Here is a 22,874-nt window from a genome sequence, read left to right as displayed (position 1 = left end):
ACTGGGATCAATATATTTTTGCTCCTAAATTTTGCACCAGAAAAAAAAGGCTCTTAAATTTTTTTCGTCTAAATACAAATTAAATGTAGTACTGTATATTATTTTGGTTAATTAAATCAATTACAAAAGGTTTCACAAGGATTAAGACCCCGACTTATTACAAGCCTAATCCTCGACATAATTGGTCCACAACAATGGCCAATATGGATTGTAAGCTACAAACTCACATTGATCGGTACCTGTTGTAGCCTTTATAGATTATATGAGACGTATCTACAAGTAGAAGTGAACAGAATTTGAATTTATGTCCCATAACTAATGTTTTCCATCTTCATTACATTAATAGAGAATTTGTATACTTTTCGTCCCGTATTGACCATTTTATTTTAATATTTTTACTCCGGATTATACAGTCTTATTGTAATATTTATATTTACATAATACTACCTCCGTTACATATTAGTTGCAATTTTGAAATATTTTATCTCCCACAAATAATATCCAAAGTTGCAACTAATATGTAACGGAGGTAGTACATTTGTTGGTTAATAACTATCATACATAGCTTTTTCATTTTTTTTTCTTGTTATATGATGACCTATTTTAATTATTATCAGTTTATTCTAATATTAATCACAAAATTAATTAGGAAATTCATGGGTTGAATCATGCTCTATTGTAATCCCTTGCATGGAAACGTCGCTCACTAGTACACACTCTTCTTTAATCTTATTATATTTACATTATTTTCAACTATTTTAGGACAATTAAATTCGGCATACACCATATCAATCTAAAGTTCTAAGCTAGTTAATTTGAAAGAAAATAAATCTTTCAAACACATAACTTATGCATAAACTATTTAATATTTAGGCTTAATTAGAAAATAACACCTGCAAAAAGACCCGATTTTGTTTATAACACCTTAACATTTCGAAATTTTATTATAACACCTACAAAAATCCCAAAATTTTGGTTTCACCACCCACTAACGGATTTTTGGATGGAAACCGTTAGTGGGACCCACTAGGGACACGTGTCAATTGTTTATTGGCTTAAAAATAAAAATTAGGGGTTTTTTTTTTTATTAATTTTTATTTTTAAGCCAATAAACAATTGACACGTGTCCCACTAACGGTTTCCATCCAAAAATCCGTTAGTGGGTGGTGAAACCAAAATTTTGGGATTTTTGTAGGTGTTATAATAAAATTTCGAAATGTTAAGGTGTTATAAACAAAATCGGGTCTTTTTGCAGGTGTTATTTTCTAATTTGGCCTAATATTTATTTAAAAGAATGATAAGTAACGGAGGGTTAGGAATTGAGGTAGGCTGCTTTAAAAAAAAAATATATATATATATATATAAAAAAAAAAAAAAAAAAAAAAAAAAGGAATTGAGGTAGGCTTATTGAATAAATGACAATAATAATTTATGTATTTCCATACCAAAGGATTCGGTTGTCTCACTAATAAGTTTCCGCGTGCGTAAGATTAGGAAAGGTTGGATAGATGAATACATCATTGTCCAATAGTATCAACTATTATTTTTATATTTAGGGTGGGAGATTCCACATTATTGCTAATTTTATTATAATACTTTCATTTGCACCAAAATAAATATTATTATAACACCAAATTTAAAAAAAAAAAAAGTAAAGCTCCACTCAAATTCGGGTTCGATCTCGGCCTCACGAGGTCAAGGTGAGACTAAAAAGATAATGAAATAGATAATGTGATTATTGGTTTGTTTTTAGGGCCAAAAGGCCTCTTCTTCCATTAATTTAAGTATTATTAGTAGTACCATTAATTTTAAACAACACATTTGTTCTACTAGTCTAGGCCCGTAAGACTGAAAAGCTATAAGGTACGTAAGTATCTTTATTATATTTTTTATTTTTATTTTACTTGTCCCTCTTTTTTATTTTAATTTATTTATTTTATTATGATTTTTATTACAACTTTGATTTTGTTTTTATTTTCAGTTAATACGAAGTAATTTGTCAGCCTTTTTGGCTTTAAGCTCTTGGTTAAAATAAAATAATTGTACTACCACAATTTGTAGGACCCACATTAATGCAAGTATGTCACCCAGTCACCCTCTTCGGTGTTCTCTCTGATAAAATTTTGATCAATCTTTTACTTTTTTTTTTTTTTTTTTTTTAATTTAAGGTAATTAGAATTGGTTATGTGTATTATTGAGAAGAAACAAAGTTCAACTGATTACTAAGCATACCAAATAGGGAGGATACTTCAAATCTTATTGAGCTATTCGCATTATCTATTATTCCCTTACTTTATTTTTATTTATCCCGTTTAATTCTCTATTTAGAAAAACTAACTTTAATTATTTTCAACCTATTCATGAGTTTAAAAACGTTTTGTGATGTATTACAATGTCAGTTGAAGATATTCGTTCATGTTCTAATGAATGCACTTAAAAAACAAAAAAGAAACGATTGAGAAACAAACGTTAATATAATTTATAGAAAATTCAATAAATTGCAATACTATTATTATTATTGATGATACTTCCAATCTTCCATAATACATGCAATTCAAGTGTATAGTGGCCACTTCTTTCTTTTTTGTTTTTGTCTTCCTTTTTCTTTTTTTTCTTTTTTTAATTTGATTTTTAACACTGAATTCTCATTTCCTCTAAAAGTGACCAATAATGGCATTTAAACTATTATAAGCAGCTAGCTAGGTATAGATTGCACGTAGTGGAATTGAATGCAATATGCTCTCATCTCCAACCATATTCATTGCTCTTCTAACCTTTTCTTTGATGCCTCCCCTTACAATTCTTCTAGTAGCTAGCGACATGTAACACGAAGGAAGGTCGAAGACATATATTTACAATTTTCGTGATAAAGTAATTACTCGTTAAAATTAAAAGACCGTATTTAATTTGCTCGTAACACAGTACATCATTCTAGAGACTTTTTTCATGTTAATCCATCATGTTCGTCGTAAACAACCTTATCATCATGCATGTGCTACAAAATCTACAATGCTATACATATAATTAAATCAGTTGTTTGACATTAATATTTCTTTTAATTTCTTAAATAAGCAAAACCAAAATAATTTGAAATTGAGTGGAATCCAATTCAAGTATAGGCATTTTGTCAAGCTACAAAACCCTGATAAAATTAGTTAGAGATCATATCAGGTGACACATGTTTGAAAAGAGCAAAAATATGTGTGCTACTAATTTTCAACCCTATACTCCTATTTACTAGACCGTGCATTATTTGTCTCCTCTATATTTGCAAACAATACGAGTAGTGTGCATGCCGTATTTTTTAGAATTTATTCCGTATGAGAAATAATGATAAATGTTGGAGAAATTAGCAAAAAGGAAATTATATACTTCGTATGATCATTCCGTTGAACAAAATGCTCTTGTCATCATGCCACGTGTATCTTTTTTCTTTTTTTCCTTTTTTTTTCCAATATGTTTATCTTGTGAAAGTTAAAAGATATGGATTATGTACTGCAATTTAAAGAAATTAAAGGTAATAATAACAAAGCTTCAAAAATATTTAGAAAAATAATTTAAGTGTCTCAATTTTCTTCCAATTGATTAGGGTGTGTTTTTGTTTATTAAGAATAATTTTTCATGAAAAAAAGTTTAGTAATGTCCAACAAATATCTAAGTTGTAATTAAATTTGAATTCTACACTTGTACTTGACTTGTGTTTGTCTAAACCTAATACTGGTAGAATTTGTTTTAATTGTGAATTGAATTTTATGGAAAACCTTTATTGACTTAATAGTAACCTTATTCGAACATATTGAGTTACATAAACTTGTACAAAAATATGAAATGTTCATAATCTAAAAGTCAAATCCTAAAAATAAGTGAAATGCGATGATAGATGGAAATATAGCCGTAGATAAGTTGTGCGGATTTGGTTGGATATATAAAACACACTATAACCACAATTACTTTAATAGTCTTGTACTCGTGAGGAAATCAACGTTTAATTTCTAGTTCACTCACCACTAAAACTTAATTTTCAATTTACAAAAAGATCTCTCCCTTTAATTTCAACAGTTAAGAACTTCGAATCGCTCATATCCAAGAGACATATGAGTGAGAAAAGGTAGGCCAAAAGCTTAATCCTATACATAATTTTGATCTAGTCGATCGGACTATATAATAAGATTTTAGCCTATGGTTTTTGGATGTATTATCACATTATTAGTGTAGAAAACATCATACATAGTCGTTTGTGTAGCAAAAGATTTCGTGTACATATATATCATGGAAAAATTCAAAAATGACAGGAGGAAATTTGACATGAGACATGACTAATAAGTTCCTCAAAATTACACGGCTAGTAAGTCCCTTTCGAAACTTTTATGATAGGACCAAAATTTCGGCATATTCATCCAACTTCTACCCATCCTTTCTAATCCTCATTGGCATGGATAAGTCTATTTAAGGACTCAGATGAGAAGCAAAATAAAAATGTACGAATATATTACTCGTACTAATTTGCACAACTGTATTTAAACAAAGAATTTTTTTTTTTTTTTTTTTTTTGAAATATAGTATTTTCAAATAGTAAATGTGATATGTGAATGTCCACACTCGTATGAATAAAAAAGATAAACACTTTATAAGGCCAAGACATACTCTTATCAATATATAATTTTGAAATAGAACCTCATTTGTTATTATGAAGTGGACATATTCTCTTTTAATAACAGGTGTGGTACCTACATGTATAGTATTTAACAAGGTACGTATTAGAGGGGAATGTGAGAAGCCCACTTTGGCAACTCACACAAGGAGCTAGTATTGAAGTCTGCGTAATCTTTCCATTAAAATAAAATAGGTCGAACGAAACAAAGTCTAAATGTGCCTAATGTTCTTAGCATTTGTACTTTTGTATCCGACCACTTAATTTAATTGGGCCCTTTATTATGATAATAATAACTATTAAGAAAATGTATTATCGTACGTAGTATATATACATTAATGTAATATAATACAGTAGCCATCGTATTAAATTTATATGTACGAGATGAAAGATTTAGGTATAATATAAAAGCATACATAACAGAGAGCTCAAGAACTAAAATAGACAAAATTCATTCCCACAACTTAATTAGCCATCATGAACTTGAATGATTTTACATGAAAACTAGTTTTTAGCAATTGGCCGGGCAAAGCTTCAATTTGATGTATGAATAGAAATTATGACCTTATTATTACTTCTATTCATTATTGATTTTTTTTTTTTAGTTTTTTTTGGTTGTAAATACATACTATTGGAAGTGTTTTATTTCGTGGGAAAACATGCATGCAAGAACTTCAATGATTAAGAAAAACATGTGACATTGTTTTCAAATTTTTAATGTGTATATGGAAGGTGTAGAATGAGGTTCTTTAAATGAGCAAGATAAGGAGAGTGCCACAAGGTGGATGAACAACAGTACATGAGAACGCTAATACTGTTTATTGATTGCAACAATTTCCTTTAGAAAGCTACAATAATTATAATACGTATTACTTTACTTGGCTAATGATTTTTTTTCATCTCTGGTCACACGAATCCCTCATTTATCCCCACATCTTTCATCTGCTTAAACATTTCTCTCAAATTTTAGTTAATATAGAACGAAGAAAGTACACTTTCTCGATTTCTAAATACCTGCAATACTTTGACATTATCACTTTTCATATCACCTTTGATTGCATCTTTTATTACTGTGTACTATATTGTTGGATTAGTCTTAGTGTGTATTTTTAAATTTTTTTTACTATGTGTAGTAGATAATTATATAATTTATTATCAAACTTAGGCCTATTCTTTACCTTATTTTTGCTAAAGTTAAATTATTTTTGTTGAACGTAAATGACGACTTACTACATAATTATATTAATTCTTTGAAATTACTGATTTTTTTCTGATTAAAAATTATTTTTATTAACCTAAAATTATTTTATGGATATTTTGTTTTTCAAAGAGATATATAAACATGTGTGTTATTTCAACTGTTGCAAATATTGGAAATCGAAGGAGTATTACAAACTTGTATTGAGAATTTGGCCTTATTTTGGTAAAGAGCTTTTTGGAAACCTTTTAGCTTATTGAGCACTATTATAGGGTTGACCATAATAACAAGCTAATTTGGATATTTGGTAAATAGGTTATTAAAAGAGCTTTTTGGGCTCAAAAAGCTCTTTTTAAAAAAAACTCGTTAAGACCCTGTTTGGTAATTAGCAGTTAGCTGATTGTACTAACTGATTTGACTAGCTGGTTATATTAGTTGATATCACTAGCGGGTTGTAAATAGCTTCTTGTGTAAAAGTATGTGGTAAATAATTGTTTATTTTTAGCTGTTTCAGTGTATTTAATACCCAAAAAGCTATTGTAATTGTTCAATAAACTAATTTCAAAAAGCTCTTTTAATGAATTTTTTTTAAAAGAGCTTATTAAGCTCAAAAAGTTCATTCATAAGCTATTTATCAAATATCCAAATTAGTTTTTATTATAGTCAACCCTCTAATAATACTCAATAAGTTAAAAGTTTTTCAAAAAGCTCTTTACCAAATAAGACCTTTGAGATACGGAGTAGAAAGATTGAAATTATGGGAAAAATCAAGAGATACTTTCATAACAAAATGACCATTCTACCCTTAATTGTTTTTATCCTCTAATTGTCAATGTTTATTGTATTCATGTAATCCGAAATGCTTTTCTTGTTTGATGGAATTGAAGTTAAAAGTGGGGCACACAATCTGCTAAGAGCACGTGCAAGTGTCTGTTACAGATGACGTGGCCCAAGCTAAAAGGTTGGGCCTCCTGAAGTTGGGCTCATAGAGCTTTGAACTAAGCAAGCTGTTTCCACAATTTCCTTTCTTTCATTTTCTCTCTCCTCTTCTTTGACTATTCCTTATATCCTCACTTCCGAACCACACACACCGACAGCTACGTTATGTACTCCTTCGGAATGTTCATTATCATAGATATAGGCCTGTTATTTTGAGATGTTGTGGTTTGCTCTGAGTCCTACTCTGCTAAGTATTAATAACCTACTCTGTTCTGCTAATATCTGCTCTGCTTTGCTTAGAAGCTTAAAAGAACAGGGCCTATAAATCGATCGTGGGATTTATTCGTAAGCTTACGATTAAGTTGGTTCTTTAACAGGTTACATAATATAATATTGAAAAAAAAATATTGTACTCGATAATATATATGGAGTAGTTTTATTCATAAGGTTAAAGTTTCGATTGAGTTGATTTTTTAACATGTACATCAACCTATAATCGGGGAAAAAAAAAATGTATATTTTATACTATAAGATAATTTGCTTTTGACAAAAGGATCTACGTAGTATTTTTCGATGGCTATTTGTTTGTTGCTCAACTTACTACTACGGCTATTGCACAATTTGCACTACGTTACAACTTATGTACATGCATTTTCTGATGATTTTTTTTCCATTCATTTCCATTATCAATTTACACTGTTTTTCAGCAGTAAATTCACTGTTTTTAGTGGAGTTACTTCTATTTAATATTCTTCAATAGCATATATGGCCTAGACGATACATGTCAAAAATAATTATTGTTTGTTGACACAATCACATTACTTAGACATGCTACATTGTATGGCTACGCATATAAAAGAAGCAGACGTACCAAAAATAAATTTGAATAATTATCACACTGATAAAAGAAAAGGAGTGACTGAAAAAGTAAATAAATAAAAAATAATAATAAAAAAAAGAGGGTCAACATTTAAAAAAAAGAAAGTTGCTTAATTTTAGATCAATCTAATTTCTAATTTACATTCACTATTAGGCTATTTCTTTTTTTTTTCTTTTTTTTTTTGACTGAAAGCATAGCATAGCACATATTATTAATTCACCAAATTTTCAGAATCATTACATAACACCCTTTGAATTTCAGGAGGGTACTCTTCAAGCCACACACGATAATTACTAAAAGAGAAACTCAGCTTTGCTAAACTATGTGCAACACAATTTCCCGACCTTTTAACAAAGGAAAAAATACATCTCCGACAATTACTTGCTAGAGTTAGAATATCCTTTACCACACTTCCAAAATAGCATGGGGGAGAGGCGGCTTTCTTCAGATGATGGAACAGGTTGATATTATCAGTTTTCAAAATAAAATTCCTCAAACCCGCTTCCATAGCTGTCATAAGGGAGAAAAATGAGAGAAAAACAAAAAATATCTGGAAAAAAAATAAAAACAAACAAAAAAGAGAGAAAAATGCTCATAACATCACAATCACTCTAGCTAACTAATAGTGTACGTGAATGTTGTCAACTCATTAAATTAGTTATAGTCTAAATTAATGATAATTGATATTTGATAATTAATGTAATCAAAGTTTATTTGCAGCATTAGTCATTTATTGTTCTTTATAAACACATCAATATGGTCAATTTGTACATTGAGAGACATTACTCATAATCAAGTTACTTCAAAAACATGTACACATTTGAGAGACATTACTCATAACCAAGTGAATAAAGAGTATTTTATCTGATTTTATTTAAGTGCCTCATCTTGATATTTACACTATTTGCATATACTACTTTAACTGATATTTTTGTTTTATATACTAGTATAATTAAACATAGTCTGTTAATAGTACTTGTTAAAATCGCCTCAATTATATTTTTGCATATTAAGTTTTTATAATTATAGTACATATTAATAATGAAAGATATAATTGGACAAAGTTCAACAATAGCATATATGCCGGTTAAAATAGAGTATTTAAATAAAACAGAGAGAGTAATGAAGTAGAGTGTTATTGTGACTTGACCTATCAACATTTTCACTCACACCAATTTTTTCCTTTTTACTACATAGTAAAATCTTTTTTTTAAATGGTGATATACAGCACATATAGTTTCAATGATCTTACATATCAATCAAATCATCAAATCTATGTTTATCTAATTTCTTAAAATATACAGACAAAGTAGTTTGATTTTTGGCTAGATAGCAAAGAACAGCTGCACACTCTATGGTGAAGTAATTTCTCTCATTTAAGGTAGAAAATTATAGGTTGCAACAAATATGCACCATTGGAGTTACCCTTGTGAAAAGTAAAATTGAATATTAAACAAGTACTCCGTACCATACACAAGTTCACAACTCCATAAAAAAGAGATATACCGTATACTCCATAATAAATAATAATCCCACCACACCTCCGATCCTTTCATTTAATTTTAGGTGTTGTTTGGTTGGCTTAATTTCTTATGAGCATTCAAAATTTATATGAATTTCATTTTGAGCTTGTTATTTGGTTGATACAAAATAAGTAAAAATGGAGGCAATGACAATTCATGGGAATTTTGACTTCCCTCAAAACATGGGAATCAACTTACCCAACCCCTCCCCCCCCCCGGTAAGTTACAATTCCTATGGGAATTTACTTCCTCCTTTCAACCAAACAAATTTGATGAATTCCCATGATTTTGATAAAGGAATTTAATTCCTACAAATTGAAATTTCATAGGAATTTTCACTTTCCTAATGAACCAAACGACCCCTTAATACAAAGTCATATGCTATCTCTCATCACATCCAATCTTCATTAAACTACAATATAGCTAAATAATAACTTCATTATCGCATAAAATTCTGCGAATAAGCTGTGTCAATAACATTCGAGTACTATTTTCTTTATCCTTTTTACCTTTGTCTCACTTTCCTTTTTTATCGGTTCCTTTTATTTGGTCTCATAAAAGCTAAGAAATTTACAATAGATTAACCCGGCCACATACCTAAGACTCAACCAAAGACCTTAATTAAAAAGGTGAAAATTATCCCTTTATAAAGTAAGAGATCCAAATAATGGATAATATAAAAGTCAAAGTATTACAACCGAATATAAAAGAATAAAGTATATATTGATGTATCATTTTATGTTTGAATGTCTCTCAAAACTCACCTTAAATCTCGGATTTTGTTTACTTACATTCATCTATTCATTTTTAACAACTTCACTATTGTGAATTGATAGTGACCCCTGACCTATTCTCTGCATGAAAATACCTAAATCCAAATAAAGCCAAGAATTCAGCATCACGTAATATAATCACCTTCATTGTGAGAAAAAGGTACGTACAAAAATAATGAATCATTAAGTTATAGTACTACTATTTAATTTGCAAGCCAGAATATAAATTGCTGGCTAACTTTGACAAAATATCTATTACACGTGCACGGTCTTTCAGTTATCAACTAATCAAACATTATGGGAATTTAGATTGGGGGATGTATCAACTATTTTCGCATTTATTGACAAAACTATTCCCACATTCAATTCCTCCTATCATTAAGACACTAAACCTAATCCTCTTGGTTCATCTTTAAGGCTCACAGATCGTAATTAATCCTCGTTACAACTCTCAATCGGAAATATAGAGAGCTACTAAGTGTACTCAGATCGGATTTGAGCACAGATTTTGAGTATTACTAGTTGAATACTTTACCAACTAACGAACAATAATTCCTTAACTTTTTTACTTACTTTTAACTGTTAGCACTAGTATCACATACACTTAATTATACTTGTGTGTGAAATATGTATTAAATATACAACATGTAGCAAATTATATATATCAATCTAATTCTTTTTTATTATTGTATATAGATTTACAAGGAATCGTGAATAGAACAAATTATTCGTTTTCAAATTTAAATATTGGCCTCAAAATCGACTTTACAAGCTACGCTAATTGAATTGATTGCTTGAGAATAACAAATGTCACTTTACATAAGTTGAGTATGTCAGCTGTCACGCGGAAACATTCAAACATACAAGGATAATAAATTTTTTACAAAAGTTTCACCACCAAAGAATTCCAAAGTGAAATAAAGAAAGTAAGTGAAAAAAAAGAGGAGGAAAAAAGGTGGAGAAAAGAAAGGAGATGGGCTCTAAAAAACACATCACACGTGCACTAACATAAACAAGCAATTATTAGAGAGAGAAAATTTGGTTTAATAAGGAAGATTAAAGTGTGGACTTTGGAATATAGTTTTAGATTACAAATAATAATACTTCGTACGTACTTTTGAATTTTTGATTGATTACTTAGTTGGCGAAATTAAGTGAATTTTGTTAGAGAAGGTGGTGGACAAGTTTTGGACACACAATAGGATAATCCGGAAATTTTTTGTATAAATTATGGAAAATGGCATCAACATGTAAACGTATACTTGTTTTTTCAAGTGAAAATTTCGTCTACATTCAACAAGCTCTATTTTTTTGTGTGGTTTTGTTGTTCAAAATAGTATGTAGCATATCATCATCATCATGAAATTATTATTATTATTTGCTACTTGCCTACTTGAAATAGTTGTACGTTATGTGTCCATACGTGTATAAAATATGTTGACGTAGATGTTAAGAAATTTAATTGTCTGTTTGATAAAGTTTTAGGAGTGCGTGTGATGTTTAAGAATTGAGATTACGTTTATAGAGTTCATTTGTGAGAAGATTGATTTCTTTATTAAACTATATCAAGTGTTTCTTTGACAGATTATACTATATCAAGTTGAATAAGTGTCCAATTGAGATTACGTTTATAGAGTTCATTTGTGAGAAGATTGATTTCTTTATTAAACTATATCAAGTGTTTCTTTGACAGATTATACTATATCAAGTTGAATAAGTGTCCGTCAAAAAAAAAAAAATGTTTGAATGAGTAAATATTTTACATTACAAAAGTACCTTTTTGGGTCAACTAATGAAATTTACAACTTACTTACTACATCCAACCAAAATTAGCAACATATATTAAGCAAAGGTATGATATTCAAGGATTTAAAGCTCTAAATAAAACGTGCCAATAGATTACAAAAATGTTAAAATAGCATGTTATACCTTTTTAAAACAATAATAATTATAAAAAAATAATGATAGTGTTATTAGTGTATTCAATATCTTCTATTTGTTTATAAAATTATATAATGTCAAGAGACGTATATTATTCGGTATAATCTCTCATAAATCGTAATTGAGTATATTTTTCACCGTAAAAGTTGTCTCCCTTATTTACCAAGAAAAAAAAAAAAAAAAAAAACAAGAATTACATACACTTTAATAGTGGAGAACTGAAGATGGACAATACAGAGATTAATTCACAATCTCATTATTGTATTTGTCAGAGTTCTTTACCCATGTTCCAACCCTTTCCTTCTATAAAATTTACTTCAGTAATTTTTATTTACTTTACTACAGTAGTAGAAGCTAAGGTGGTTAAAAAACATAAAATAAAAATTTTCTCATTTTTTCCCTTAGTGTTCTTTAATTCAACTTTGTCAATAGGTCATTGCTTGGATTCATGGATTGAGCATAAATATTAATACTTCCTCTAAGTCAAAAATATTATACTAAACTAGTTTAGGTCCCGTGTCATGCACGGTAATTCTATTTTTTTAAAAAAATTAAGTAAATTGTCATAAGTTTATATGAAAGGCAAACCAAAAAATAATTTGAAATTCATTAGAGCGTGCACATTATTGAGGAAATCTAATTATTCTTTTTCCATTGTTATCTTTACTGTTTTAAGTTTTTTAATCTTACATTTCATGAAGGTTCATCTATGTCGTTATCATTTTATTTTTTTTTGACTTTTTTTACAGAAAAACCTTCAAAAAAAAAATTAGAAGTTGGTAAAATTACAGTAATATTTTATAGAAAATTAATTCAATTTTTATTGTTTCATAAGACTAAAAATGTTTTTTCCTCAACAACCCTCACTATTGTACAACTGTAATGATAATTTTAATGTTAATTTTGTGTGCATGTCTCGTTATTTATAATAAAATTCGTATTTTATATGTTATTACTAAAAAATGACGGTCAAAGTTAGTAAATGAATTTTGAAAAAAGGTCCAATGTGCCATTTATTTAGAAAAGAATGGGTATTAAATTTTTGGCAAAATCTAATACTTCGTATAAAAGAGTTGGAAATAAATTAGGTAAATGTGTATGGAGAATTAAGAATACCAAATTATAAAAATATTTATAAAAGATTTGGAATAAAATTATTATAGTTGAATTATACAAATATTCTAAAAAATATTTTGGCTAAAAAGGAAGGGGAGTTTTGGAGGGGAAAAAACAACACCAAGAAGTGACACGTGTTATTTCCGATGTCTTTTGAAGTATTAAGTTATTGATTGTCATTCACTACTTCGTATGATTTCTAGAAAAGCTAAAAATTGGTGAGAGATTATATAGAAAAATAATTTAAGTAAACAGTGTAGAAAAATTAGGCATGAAAGACATATCATCGTGTATATATTACCAGCCTGTTGGGTAAAAACTAAAAAAGTAAGTGATACAATCGGAGTTTATGATCCATTTTTTTTTTCCGGAGTTTATAAGTTTTTTTCCTTCCAAGTATTGTAAATAATCACAGCACATTACAAAAGAAAAGTAAGTAGAACATTTAAAACAAATAAAATATATACGAGCCAGGTTAAGTTCGTATACTTGTTTTTAAAATTAGGGTTATATAGGTAATTATGTTGGTGGAAAAGAAAGGGTGTGGCGTTAAGACTTAAGAGGGCTTTCATTTGGTCATCTTTGTTTTTAGCAAAGTCAAGTACAAATTTTTTTAGAAAAATAAAAGGAGATAATAAGGATTAAGAATCAAAAATCAATGATGCCACACGAGAGATGATATTAGACAATTAGAGGAGCCTTCAATTCGACCCTACCATTTTTTCATAATTATTTTACGTGTACAAGATAATTGGGAGAGAATGAGTTTGCCTTTTAGGTTGCACATAATTTTGGGCTTTTTGGCTACGCTTTTTGGTAGTTTTTACCCAACAAATGATTTTCCCATCCTTCTTCCCCAACTCCCATTCTCCTTTGGCACCCAACAACAATCAAACATAACATCATATGTTTATGAGTTATCATAAAAAAAAAATATAAAAAAAAAAACAAAACCATCATACATTAATGTTGGGTCCACCAAGCCAATAATTATACAAATATAAAATAATAATTTCTCTTATATATTCGAGTATACATACACTTAAGACTATTTTCGCCCATCTATGTAAATAGGGCTTTAAATGAGTAAATAAAAAAATCTATGAAAAACGTTAGATGAGTGGGACCATATATTTTAGGGACTTCATGTTTTGCTTTTGAGACATTGTCTTCAAGCCCAAACTATTTTAAATTTTTTCTCTTCATTTTTTTACTATTCTTTGGTGATTATGATAAGGTATAATTGCATAAAAGGCCTATGATGTTATATGTTAGATGGGTTGAAGACCAAGTTTAGGTACGATCATATCTCATTAATGGTAAGTTATTAACATCTGATCCAATGTTATATCTGCTATTTCTATTCATTAATAGTACGGAGTATTACACATGAATATGAAGTACTCTTGTACAGTACCGTAATGCCTAAACCCCCTCTAGCCCTTAGGTTGAATGGAAAGATCTACTATGTTACTGAATAACCAATAATTACGGATTACATTCACTACTCACTACTCCGTAGTATTTTTTTACTAAAAAATTACTCCCTTCATCCTATTTATCGGCTCAATTCTCTTTAGAATTTTTTTTTTTTTTTTTTTTTTTTTTTTTTTTTTTTTTTTTTTTTTTGCCTTTACTTAGATTGTATATCATACACACTCACTCATCCATTTCTTTTTCTCTATTTTTTTTTTACTTTGCACAAAGTAATTAAAGCTGCAACATCAAAAACTCATTTTGAACTCATTTTTTCTTACTAAGTTTTTGATATCTTATCAAACATAGGCCTGAAAAATAAGAATAAATACTCATCATTCACAGTAATTAAAAAGAACCAATAACAAAATACAAAACTATATCTTAACTTAGCCAAAGTATTAATGTTTTACTGCTCCTAGTTTATTTGAGCAAATAATTAAATGTACAAAATCAAACAGGTAAAAGAAAGGACCACTACCGTAAGAAGTATATATCTGATAGACATTATTACTCTTTATAAACGACATTTCCATCATCCCACTACATACTCTTGCATTTACTGCTATGAAAATGGCCGGTCCATCATCTACTACTGGGTAGTATTATATTTATTCATACCCTACCTTCTTTATTTCACAAAACCATGCTCATGTACATTTCAGTTTTCTCATTAATGCAAATTCCCCTATGCCTATGGATCTATTACGGACCAACACCAACCTTTATACGACACCCGAGACCCTCTCTGGTCGTGTAACTGTAACATATGAATTACGATTGCATCAATATTCCCCCTCGACGATGCCTCTAGGTAAAGCTCCCTCGGTTGTTTGGTTGCACTTCCGGTGTAAAAACTAAAAACTACATTTTCGTTAGTTGAGGACTAGATAATTAGTTTCTTCGCTTTGTAAGCATAAATCAAACATGGTATGAGATAGAAGGCTAAAGTAGTTGGCTAGTTCTCCCTTAAAACAAACATGGTATGGAGTAGATTTCTAGTTTATATGAAGATAGAACCGCAACCACAAGGTTTAACAGTATGTCATTAGAATTCAAGGGAACCAAAAGAACATTGAATATTTGATTAGTTTTGAAATGCTAATCTGTTCACAAAACAATGGAGGTATTCATGCTATATATCTGATCTTCACTATATAGTCTATAATATTAAGGAACAGTATAAAATTACGGACAAAAATAAAATTAAGAGCTACAACATGAAAAACTATAAAGGAGGTATGAAAAATTCTTGAAGACTTGTTCCTCATCAGCCATTTTCTCTAGTGTTGCCATATTTATTTGTTTAATCTGAGCCTCAGTAAAGATCTATACCTTCCCATTGGGTTCATTGGATTCAGCCCCTAGTAACTTGTCAAGATCTTGCGTCTCTGCCTCAGAGACTGGAGGGGACCAGCGCTCCTTTCCTCCGGGTTTGGATGAGGCATTGCCATACCACATCATTCCCAAGATTGCAATAATCATGCCCAAAACAACGTGCCAATTGAGACCCTCTTTGCCGAAGAAAGTGAATCCCATGACCAAGACAAAAATAGTCTTCATGTGACCGAGCACTTGGAAGGTCACAGCTGAGAATCTACCGATGCAGATAAACTGGCTCAGGTTGGTGCCGATAGCAATGGTACAGGAGAGTATAATAAAGAACTGCAGAAACAAGCCATCAACTTAATTAAGATTGTAGAAAATCAGCAGTAACAGATGGGCAGCAGCTCCAAAAAAAATCTCTTTAAAAGTAGCACTAAAAGAAAAATAAAGGGTATGATTTGAGAGTTTGTAAGTGTCAAAAACATACGTAAGTGTCATTATAAGTAACATGAGATATGCAAGTTTCCTCTCTTTTGAAGAGCTACAGTGGAGGCGGAAAGGCACAAATTTCAGGTAAATACACCATGCAAAATTACTTACCAAAGACACTGAACTGTAGGGATAAGCATCAACCCTTTGGCCAGTCAGCCAATGATCGAGAAATGGCCCCACAATAAGCAGGGAAGCAGCCTGTACTGGAGCAGTGCGGCCCAATAGATTGAAAGAACCAATAGAATACTTGCGTTGTAGATGATGTACATACTGCAGATGATCACAAAATCAACATAAGAACATGCAAAACAAGAAAAAGGTGCAATATTTGAGTGCAGAAGCAGCAGAAATTTAGTTGGAAAAATCATAAGACATGAAGGTGGAGAAACAAATATGCAGGGAAATCAAGGGCATCAGGAGAAACAATAATGCTAATGGGCTAATGGCTGAAATGGAGATTGAACTTACTAAAAAAAAATGAAGAACATGCCAGTGAGGTTGATAAAAGTTAAGGCTTGCAAATCCATTCATTTAAAAAGGTGGGATTAGCCAAGGATTATTCATAAAAGCATACATCTGGACCTCCCCCAGTTGTGGTATTAGGAACAAGCTATTCTCGTACATCATTGATTATTCACCAAAATAAAACTCTAAAAGACAAGTCACACAACTATCATCCATTGATGTAGATACATCAAGGAATTTGACATGCCAACACCAAAAATTTACATGAACCACTAAGTATCACTGTAAAATTTTAAGATTATGGGTTATCTCACTTATCTGAGAACCTTGCAGAGAACCAGAATCAGAATTTTCAAGAGTTAAGATCTCCGTTTTCTTAAACTTGACTATTTGGACTATAATAAATGTATATTGAATCTAATCATCCAAACTTTATCATACTATATCTGGAATCACATAGCCCAAAATTGCCATGGTAGTGAAACCAAATAAAGCCAACTAGAGAAGACAAACTAGTTGGCTCTCATAAACAGACAAGTCATGCAGCAAACAACAGAATAATAGTTTTTAGAGCTTACGTATTGTTGCAGAGAGGTACTCCAAACAGCCACAAAAGCGGCAATGAAACCTTTGGCATTGACACTAATGTCTGTGACAGTGCAGACTCCAACCCCAACTAGGACTAATAAAATGCTAAGCTTGGTATCCCTAGAGTACCGCACGTTGTCCAATGCTACCTCAAGAAAACAGGACACTGGGATCATACTCAGCTTTGCAATCTGAAAGATGGGCAATTCAGGCAAACACATTAATAAGCGCTAAGTTTGGCACTGTATTTTATCAATTCAATTCGATGGAAAGCTCAACTGACCTGATAAAACCCTACAGAATTCCACATCAGACTCACGTTCATTCCAACAATGGAGAAGTTTGCAAAAAGAACAAATTTCAGAATATCCGAAAATGGTAGTTGTGTAGGCTGGATATAACCCAGCCAGCGGAACGTAGAAGTCATGAGAGTGGTTGTTAAAAAATGGAGACCAGTCAATGTTGTTGCTGCAATACACAAAAAATTCCACCAGTTAAGCATATTAGTGAAAAATGAAACATAGCATAGCATCACAAATAAATTATAAAACCTTCAAGCAGATATATACTCTAACCAAATTTCATAATAACACATGAATATAAATTTGTAAAATTAAAGTTGCAGAATTCATTGGTGCACCTAACACCACTTGAATGGTTATAATTGATTGAAGCTTAATCTATGTCAGTGCAAGGGAAGAGCTTGACCACATACAGCCCTAAGTTAAGTCTCAGCCTATACCCATATCTGCCATATGGCAACAGGTGGACTCATCCCCAACATCAAATGTTGATATATTCCTCATTACAACCTAAACCCATATGGCAACAGCTTGGCCACTATTTTAATTGAGACACCATGGAGATGCAACGCCACATAGGTCCTCTTGAGGTTCCCGCATAGTGAAATTGTGCCAAGATAACCTTAGACACATAGTATTCCAAGGGAAGTTCCATCCTTCATAACAATTAGCAATAGATGAAGTAACTCACCAACCCATTATGTAGGTCTTCTCTTTGCAAAATCCCAGTAATGACATCCAAGTAGTGAGGCAAAAGACATCCGAAATACTACTGAGAAACAAGTTGAAGCTACCCAGTATGGCAGTGTTAGCATCACACAATCAGTAATGGGCATTCCATGAAACATGGTGTGGAATGAAGCAGATGAGGAGCAGGCCTATGAAATGTGACAAAACCTTTTTCCTAATCCATACCCTACAGTTTTGATGACAATATTGTTGAAGCCAAAATCTATAATGTCAATTCAAAATTAAACACTCATATTGACTAAAGGGTCAGCAACAAATCAATGAGAATTACACTATTAAAGTCCAAAAGGCTATACAACTGCTAAAGAGGACCGAAGGCCCTAAGGGCACATGTTTCTTCCTTCTGCCCCATCCTCCTATTTCCAACTCCTTTCTTTCCTCAATCTCCCCCTTTGTGCCTTATTCCCGGGCTTACTTGAGCTTCCTTTCTTCTCTTCACTGCAAGCCAGCCTTACCTCCTACCTCCTCCCCTCTTCTTGCCTAGTAATCCCATATCCCCTGGCCCACTCTCACTTCCCCATGTACTTCAGTGTACCTCTTTACTTTGGCCTACCACGGACATTGATAAAACATAACATCACAATTCAAACATGACATTCATTAAAAGATCAATACACTGATTGTTCAATAAAAAAATATTCCCACTCCTTCCATATTGTTACTTTTTTCTGCTGAGAAGCTCTCTCAGCAACATAACATCCCCAGACAGCAGTTCAGTTCAGTGTCAAAACCTTTATAGATCTATGTCTTCTGGGGGTCATTGGTTTACCCTACCCACCATCTACAATGTGCATCCCTTTCATTGAAAATCCAAGAATATTATGTAAAATGAAATTATCTTACACACTAAAGTGAGAATTGACCATATACTTCCTCCCGCAGTCAGTTTAGCCCCTGAAATTGACAATAGAAGCCCTATGGCCCCCATCAATGGTCAAATTGTTGGCATAGCCAATAGGCAGCGCAAGGTGCCAGCCTGCAACAAGTGCCACCAATTTCCTAGTCAGCATTTCAGCATTCTTGCAAACACATCAGGTGTTTCACAAAGTAAAGATCAAAGCAGAGCCTTGATCTAGTTAGTTCAAGTGCTGGCTAGCTTTATGCTGCTTCGAAGTTGACTTCTCAGCTCTGCTTCAGCCCAGTAGAAGACCAGGTCACATGAAACTGTAATGCCCAATTCCCCAGTGCCTCCTATAAGCACCATCCTCAATTGTTAGCCTAAGGTACAATCAGTTTATCAGAGAGTACCCATCTGACTTGTGGAGCATCTTCAGCAATGCAGATTTCGAATAAGAGGTCTAGCTCCCAACAGCACAGTGGTGGCTTGTCCCCCCAACAAAAGTAACAACATAGTAAACTGAGTGCCTCTCTTCTACCCAGTATGATTACCTGTTAAACACTCTAGTCTTGTACATTGTTCGCACCAGCACCGTCAAGTCAAGAATCCATCCTCATGCTCTGGGGTGTGTACTATAAATGGACCAGATTGAACTTTTCCAAGTCCGGATCTTATAATATTATTTGGACTTAAATTGTTTTAATCTAGATCTAGACCAAATTCTCACAACAAAACGCAATACAATCTAGATCAAATTATTTTACTTTTACCTAATTCTGAAATCAATCAAAAGTAACCCAAAATTAAAGTCTGCTTATCATTTTGGCTAGAACTTGCCCATATTCAGCCCTATTAAACCCGTACTTAGATTCAAAATTGAAAAAACTCCACCAGATGATCATGCTTTGACGCTGATGAAATACCAAATTTTACCCTCTTGTGAATAAATAAATCATCCACATCAAACTTAAGTATGTTTCTAACATTGAGATCGAGTCCAATTTGAAAATCCAATCAGATATTGGAAAGTCGAGTCCGTGTTAGCAATTTAGACTTGACTGAAACTGAACATTGGCCAATTTGTATTCTATTAACTTACACATCTATTCTCAACTGAAGAAAAAGGGTTTATGGTGGCAAGTTAAACATCGGCCAATTTGTATTCTATTAACTTACACATCTATCCTCAACTGAAGAAAAAGGGTTTATGGTGGCAAGTTACTCACTAATCCTCAAGTTACAGAATAACAACACTCTTCTTTGACACAAGGTACTTGAGAAGGGGAAAAAAAAATAGTCAGGCAGGGAGGAGCAAACAAAAAACTACTCTGTATTCATAACTTCGTTAGTATTAGCTTATAAATCTCCTTCATATACAGTACATTATCATAGATCTCAAGATTGTGGTTGATAAAGTTGAACTATTTGCATTTGGATTCCTAAACTTCATCAATGACAGGACCCATCAATTAAAATTCAAATAAAAAAAGTAAAATGCTAAAATAAAATACAAAATTCTGAATTATTAACAAGAAACAATAATACCGTTTCTTGAACACAGCCATTTGAAATTATGAGTAAGGCATTAAATTGGAGAATTTCTTTCCTATTAATAAATCAAAATGAGTATATTAAATTGGAGAATTTCCTTCCTATTAATAAATCAATATCAAATGTTACTGTAGGTGGTATGCCAGTGAATCATGTTCAGCAGAAAACAAAAGGTCAACTATATATAGATCATTAGCAAAGATGAAGAGGATATGCCAGCAAAAAAATCATAAAGAAAGGTATTATTAAAAACTGTGAAACCTCACCAAAAGTGAACCCATAATTTGCCATCAAGGCCTTGTTAACAATGATGATCCCCACTGAAGTGACGACATTAAAAAACCATGCCCCTGCATCAAGAGCGGCTTTCTTATCACCCTTACTCGACATCGTAGGAAGTCACTGCTACAGAGACCTTAGTGCCACTAATGAGCCGTCTATCCTGACCGAAAAACCGCCAGATAAACAGCCCAGAAACTAATCCAAATGATAGCTGCAACTCCTCCTGTACACTATCTCAACATTAGAAAGGATGCCTTACAAGATCTGAATGAACTCGAAATCGACAATAAAATTACAAATGACAGGTTATGCAAGACAGGCTCACAACTCACAGATGTGAAATATAGTTATGCAAAGCAATCCAGCTTATAAAATTGACAAAGATTGACTAGTCAAAAAGAACCCACCTTTGAATTAGTAGTATCAAAAATATACAGTTGATGATGAAGTATTCATTAAAAAAAATTAAGCAAAAACAATTAAATATATAAATGAAAGTCTCCTCTTAACGTCTCAAAGACTAAAAGGGCCCTCCTACCTTGTTGATCTAGAATAATTATGGTAATGTACCCCCAATAAAATAATCAACAAACTGGATCTTACATTACCTTCATAATTAACTACATTATTATTGTTACTATAATTATTAGAAATTTATAATGATATCAACCTATAATTCATTACCATATAAAAGAATATTTTCACAAGCAACAAACCCTTTTCTTTCCATGTTATGTCAGATTATATTATTTAATTCACCCACAACATGGCACAACCTATAAACACAAATTATTTTAGATCATCATGCTGGAAACACTAAAATACAATCTCAACTTTGTCCTTTTTTAAATAAAAACAAATAGTGGGAAACTTCTAACAGTGTCAAATTTCAAAAATCAACTATACTTCATATATTACCCAGAAAATTTCCACATTTCATTATAATTATTTCAAGCAGTAATTTAATTACAATTTCAAAATTTTCTGGAAAACAGATCAGTTGTTAATTTAAGCCCAACTAATCATTGCACCAAAGAACAAAAACCCAGAACTTTAAAATCCAAAAACAGCAAAATCCAGAAATGTGGAGTTTAAAACAACAAAACCCAGAAAAATAATACTATAAAACAACAAAACCCAGAAATGTTATACCAACAATCAACAAAACCCAGAAAGTAAAATCTGAAATTGCAGAGAGCATACCTTTGATTGCAGCAATAATATGAGCCAAAATTTGATAAAAGAAGGCTAAAAAGTAGAAGAAAGAGTAAGGTTAAGTGAAATAGTGAGATAAATGAGATTTCAATGGAGATTCTCCAATTAATATTTGTGGGAATTAAGGGTTTTGTAATCGCCATTAAAGTGGGTTAGGAAGAGACGTAGATTGGAAGAGAGAGAGAGTGAGAAGGTGCACAAGTTTTGTGTTTTCAATCTTTTCATGGTTTTTTGGAGTTTACTTTTATTTTTAATAAAATTAAAAAAAAAATTGAATTAATTTCCACTATTTTTTTCTTGATCTTGAGAAGTATAGAGTTGAGAATTTTACAATTTTATAATGATAATGAGGTTTGCAATTTATAATATGAAATTATAATGGGAATTAGCCAACCAAAATTGATGAAATTGTATAAATTGGACTAATCGTATGTTTTAAAATTTTGGAATGATGAATTAAAGACCTTTTAATGCTTATAATTATTATTTATTGAATTAATTTATGAGGCCAAAAGTTGTGGCAAGTTTTAGGGTGGGGTTACAAAAAGTTTATTCCTTTGCTTTCATT

The 22,874-nt window shown here is 31.3% G+C and overlaps 1 protein-coding gene across 3 annotated transcripts; it reads right to left on the bottom strand.

Annotated features, from left to right (window-relative positions):
- Window positions 1-15,511: 15,511 nt before the first annotated feature.
- On the bottom strand, window positions 15,512-22,672 carry LOC110695226 (UDP-rhamnose/UDP-galactose transporter 4-like). 3 transcript variants are annotated; one of them, XM_021872459.1, is made up of 6 exons: window positions 22,295-22,672; window positions 21,076-21,314; window positions 17,652-17,836; window positions 17,359-17,559; window positions 16,424-16,585; window positions 15,512-16,162 (listed from the first exon to the last, which is right to left on the bottom strand). In XM_021872459.1, exons 2-6 carry the CDS (start codon window positions 21,197-21,199, stop codon window positions 15,827-15,829), a joined length of 1,008 nt encoding a protein of 335 aa, XP_021728151.1. In that variant the 5' UTR covers window positions 21,200-21,314; window positions 22,295-22,672; the 3' UTR covers window positions 15,512-15,826. The 3 variants fall into 3 exon arrangements, with proteins under 3 accessions (XP_021728151.1, XP_021728152.1, XP_021728153.1); XM_021872460.1 differs by lacking the exon at window positions 22,295-22,672 and adding an exon at window positions 21,499-21,649; XM_021872461.1 differs by lacking the exon at window positions 22,295-22,672 and adding an exon at window positions 21,424-21,480.
- Window positions 22,673-22,874: the final 202 nt, after the last annotated feature.

Source organism: Chenopodium quinoa, unplaced genomic scaffold (assembly GCF_001683475.1).
Source record: "Chenopodium quinoa cultivar QQ74 unplaced genomic scaffold, ASM168347v1, whole genome shotgun sequence".
NCBI classification, from domain to species: Eukaryota; Viridiplantae; Streptophyta; class Magnoliopsida; order Caryophyllales; family Amaranthaceae; genus Chenopodium; species Chenopodium quinoa.
Note: the sequence above shows the minus strand (reverse complement) of the source record. Positions and strands in the feature narration are given on the sequence as shown.

What these genes read in the sequence shown, in the direction of transcription:
- LOC110695226 (XM_021872459.1), bottom strand. Translation starts at nt 21,199, where the DNA reads ATGTCGAGTAAGGGTGATAAGAAAGCCGCTCTTGATGCAGGGGCATGG. An exon ending in AAATTATGGGTTCACTTTTG is followed by an intron (nt 17,837 to 21,075) that starts GTGAGGTTTCAC and finishes TGTGTATTGCAG; the next exon opens with CAACAACATTGACTGGTCTC. An exon ending in ATTCTGTAGGGTTTTATCAG is followed by an intron (nt 17,560 to 17,651) that starts GTCAGTTGAGCT and finishes CCCATCTTTCAG; the next exon opens with ATTGCAAAGCTGAGTATGAT.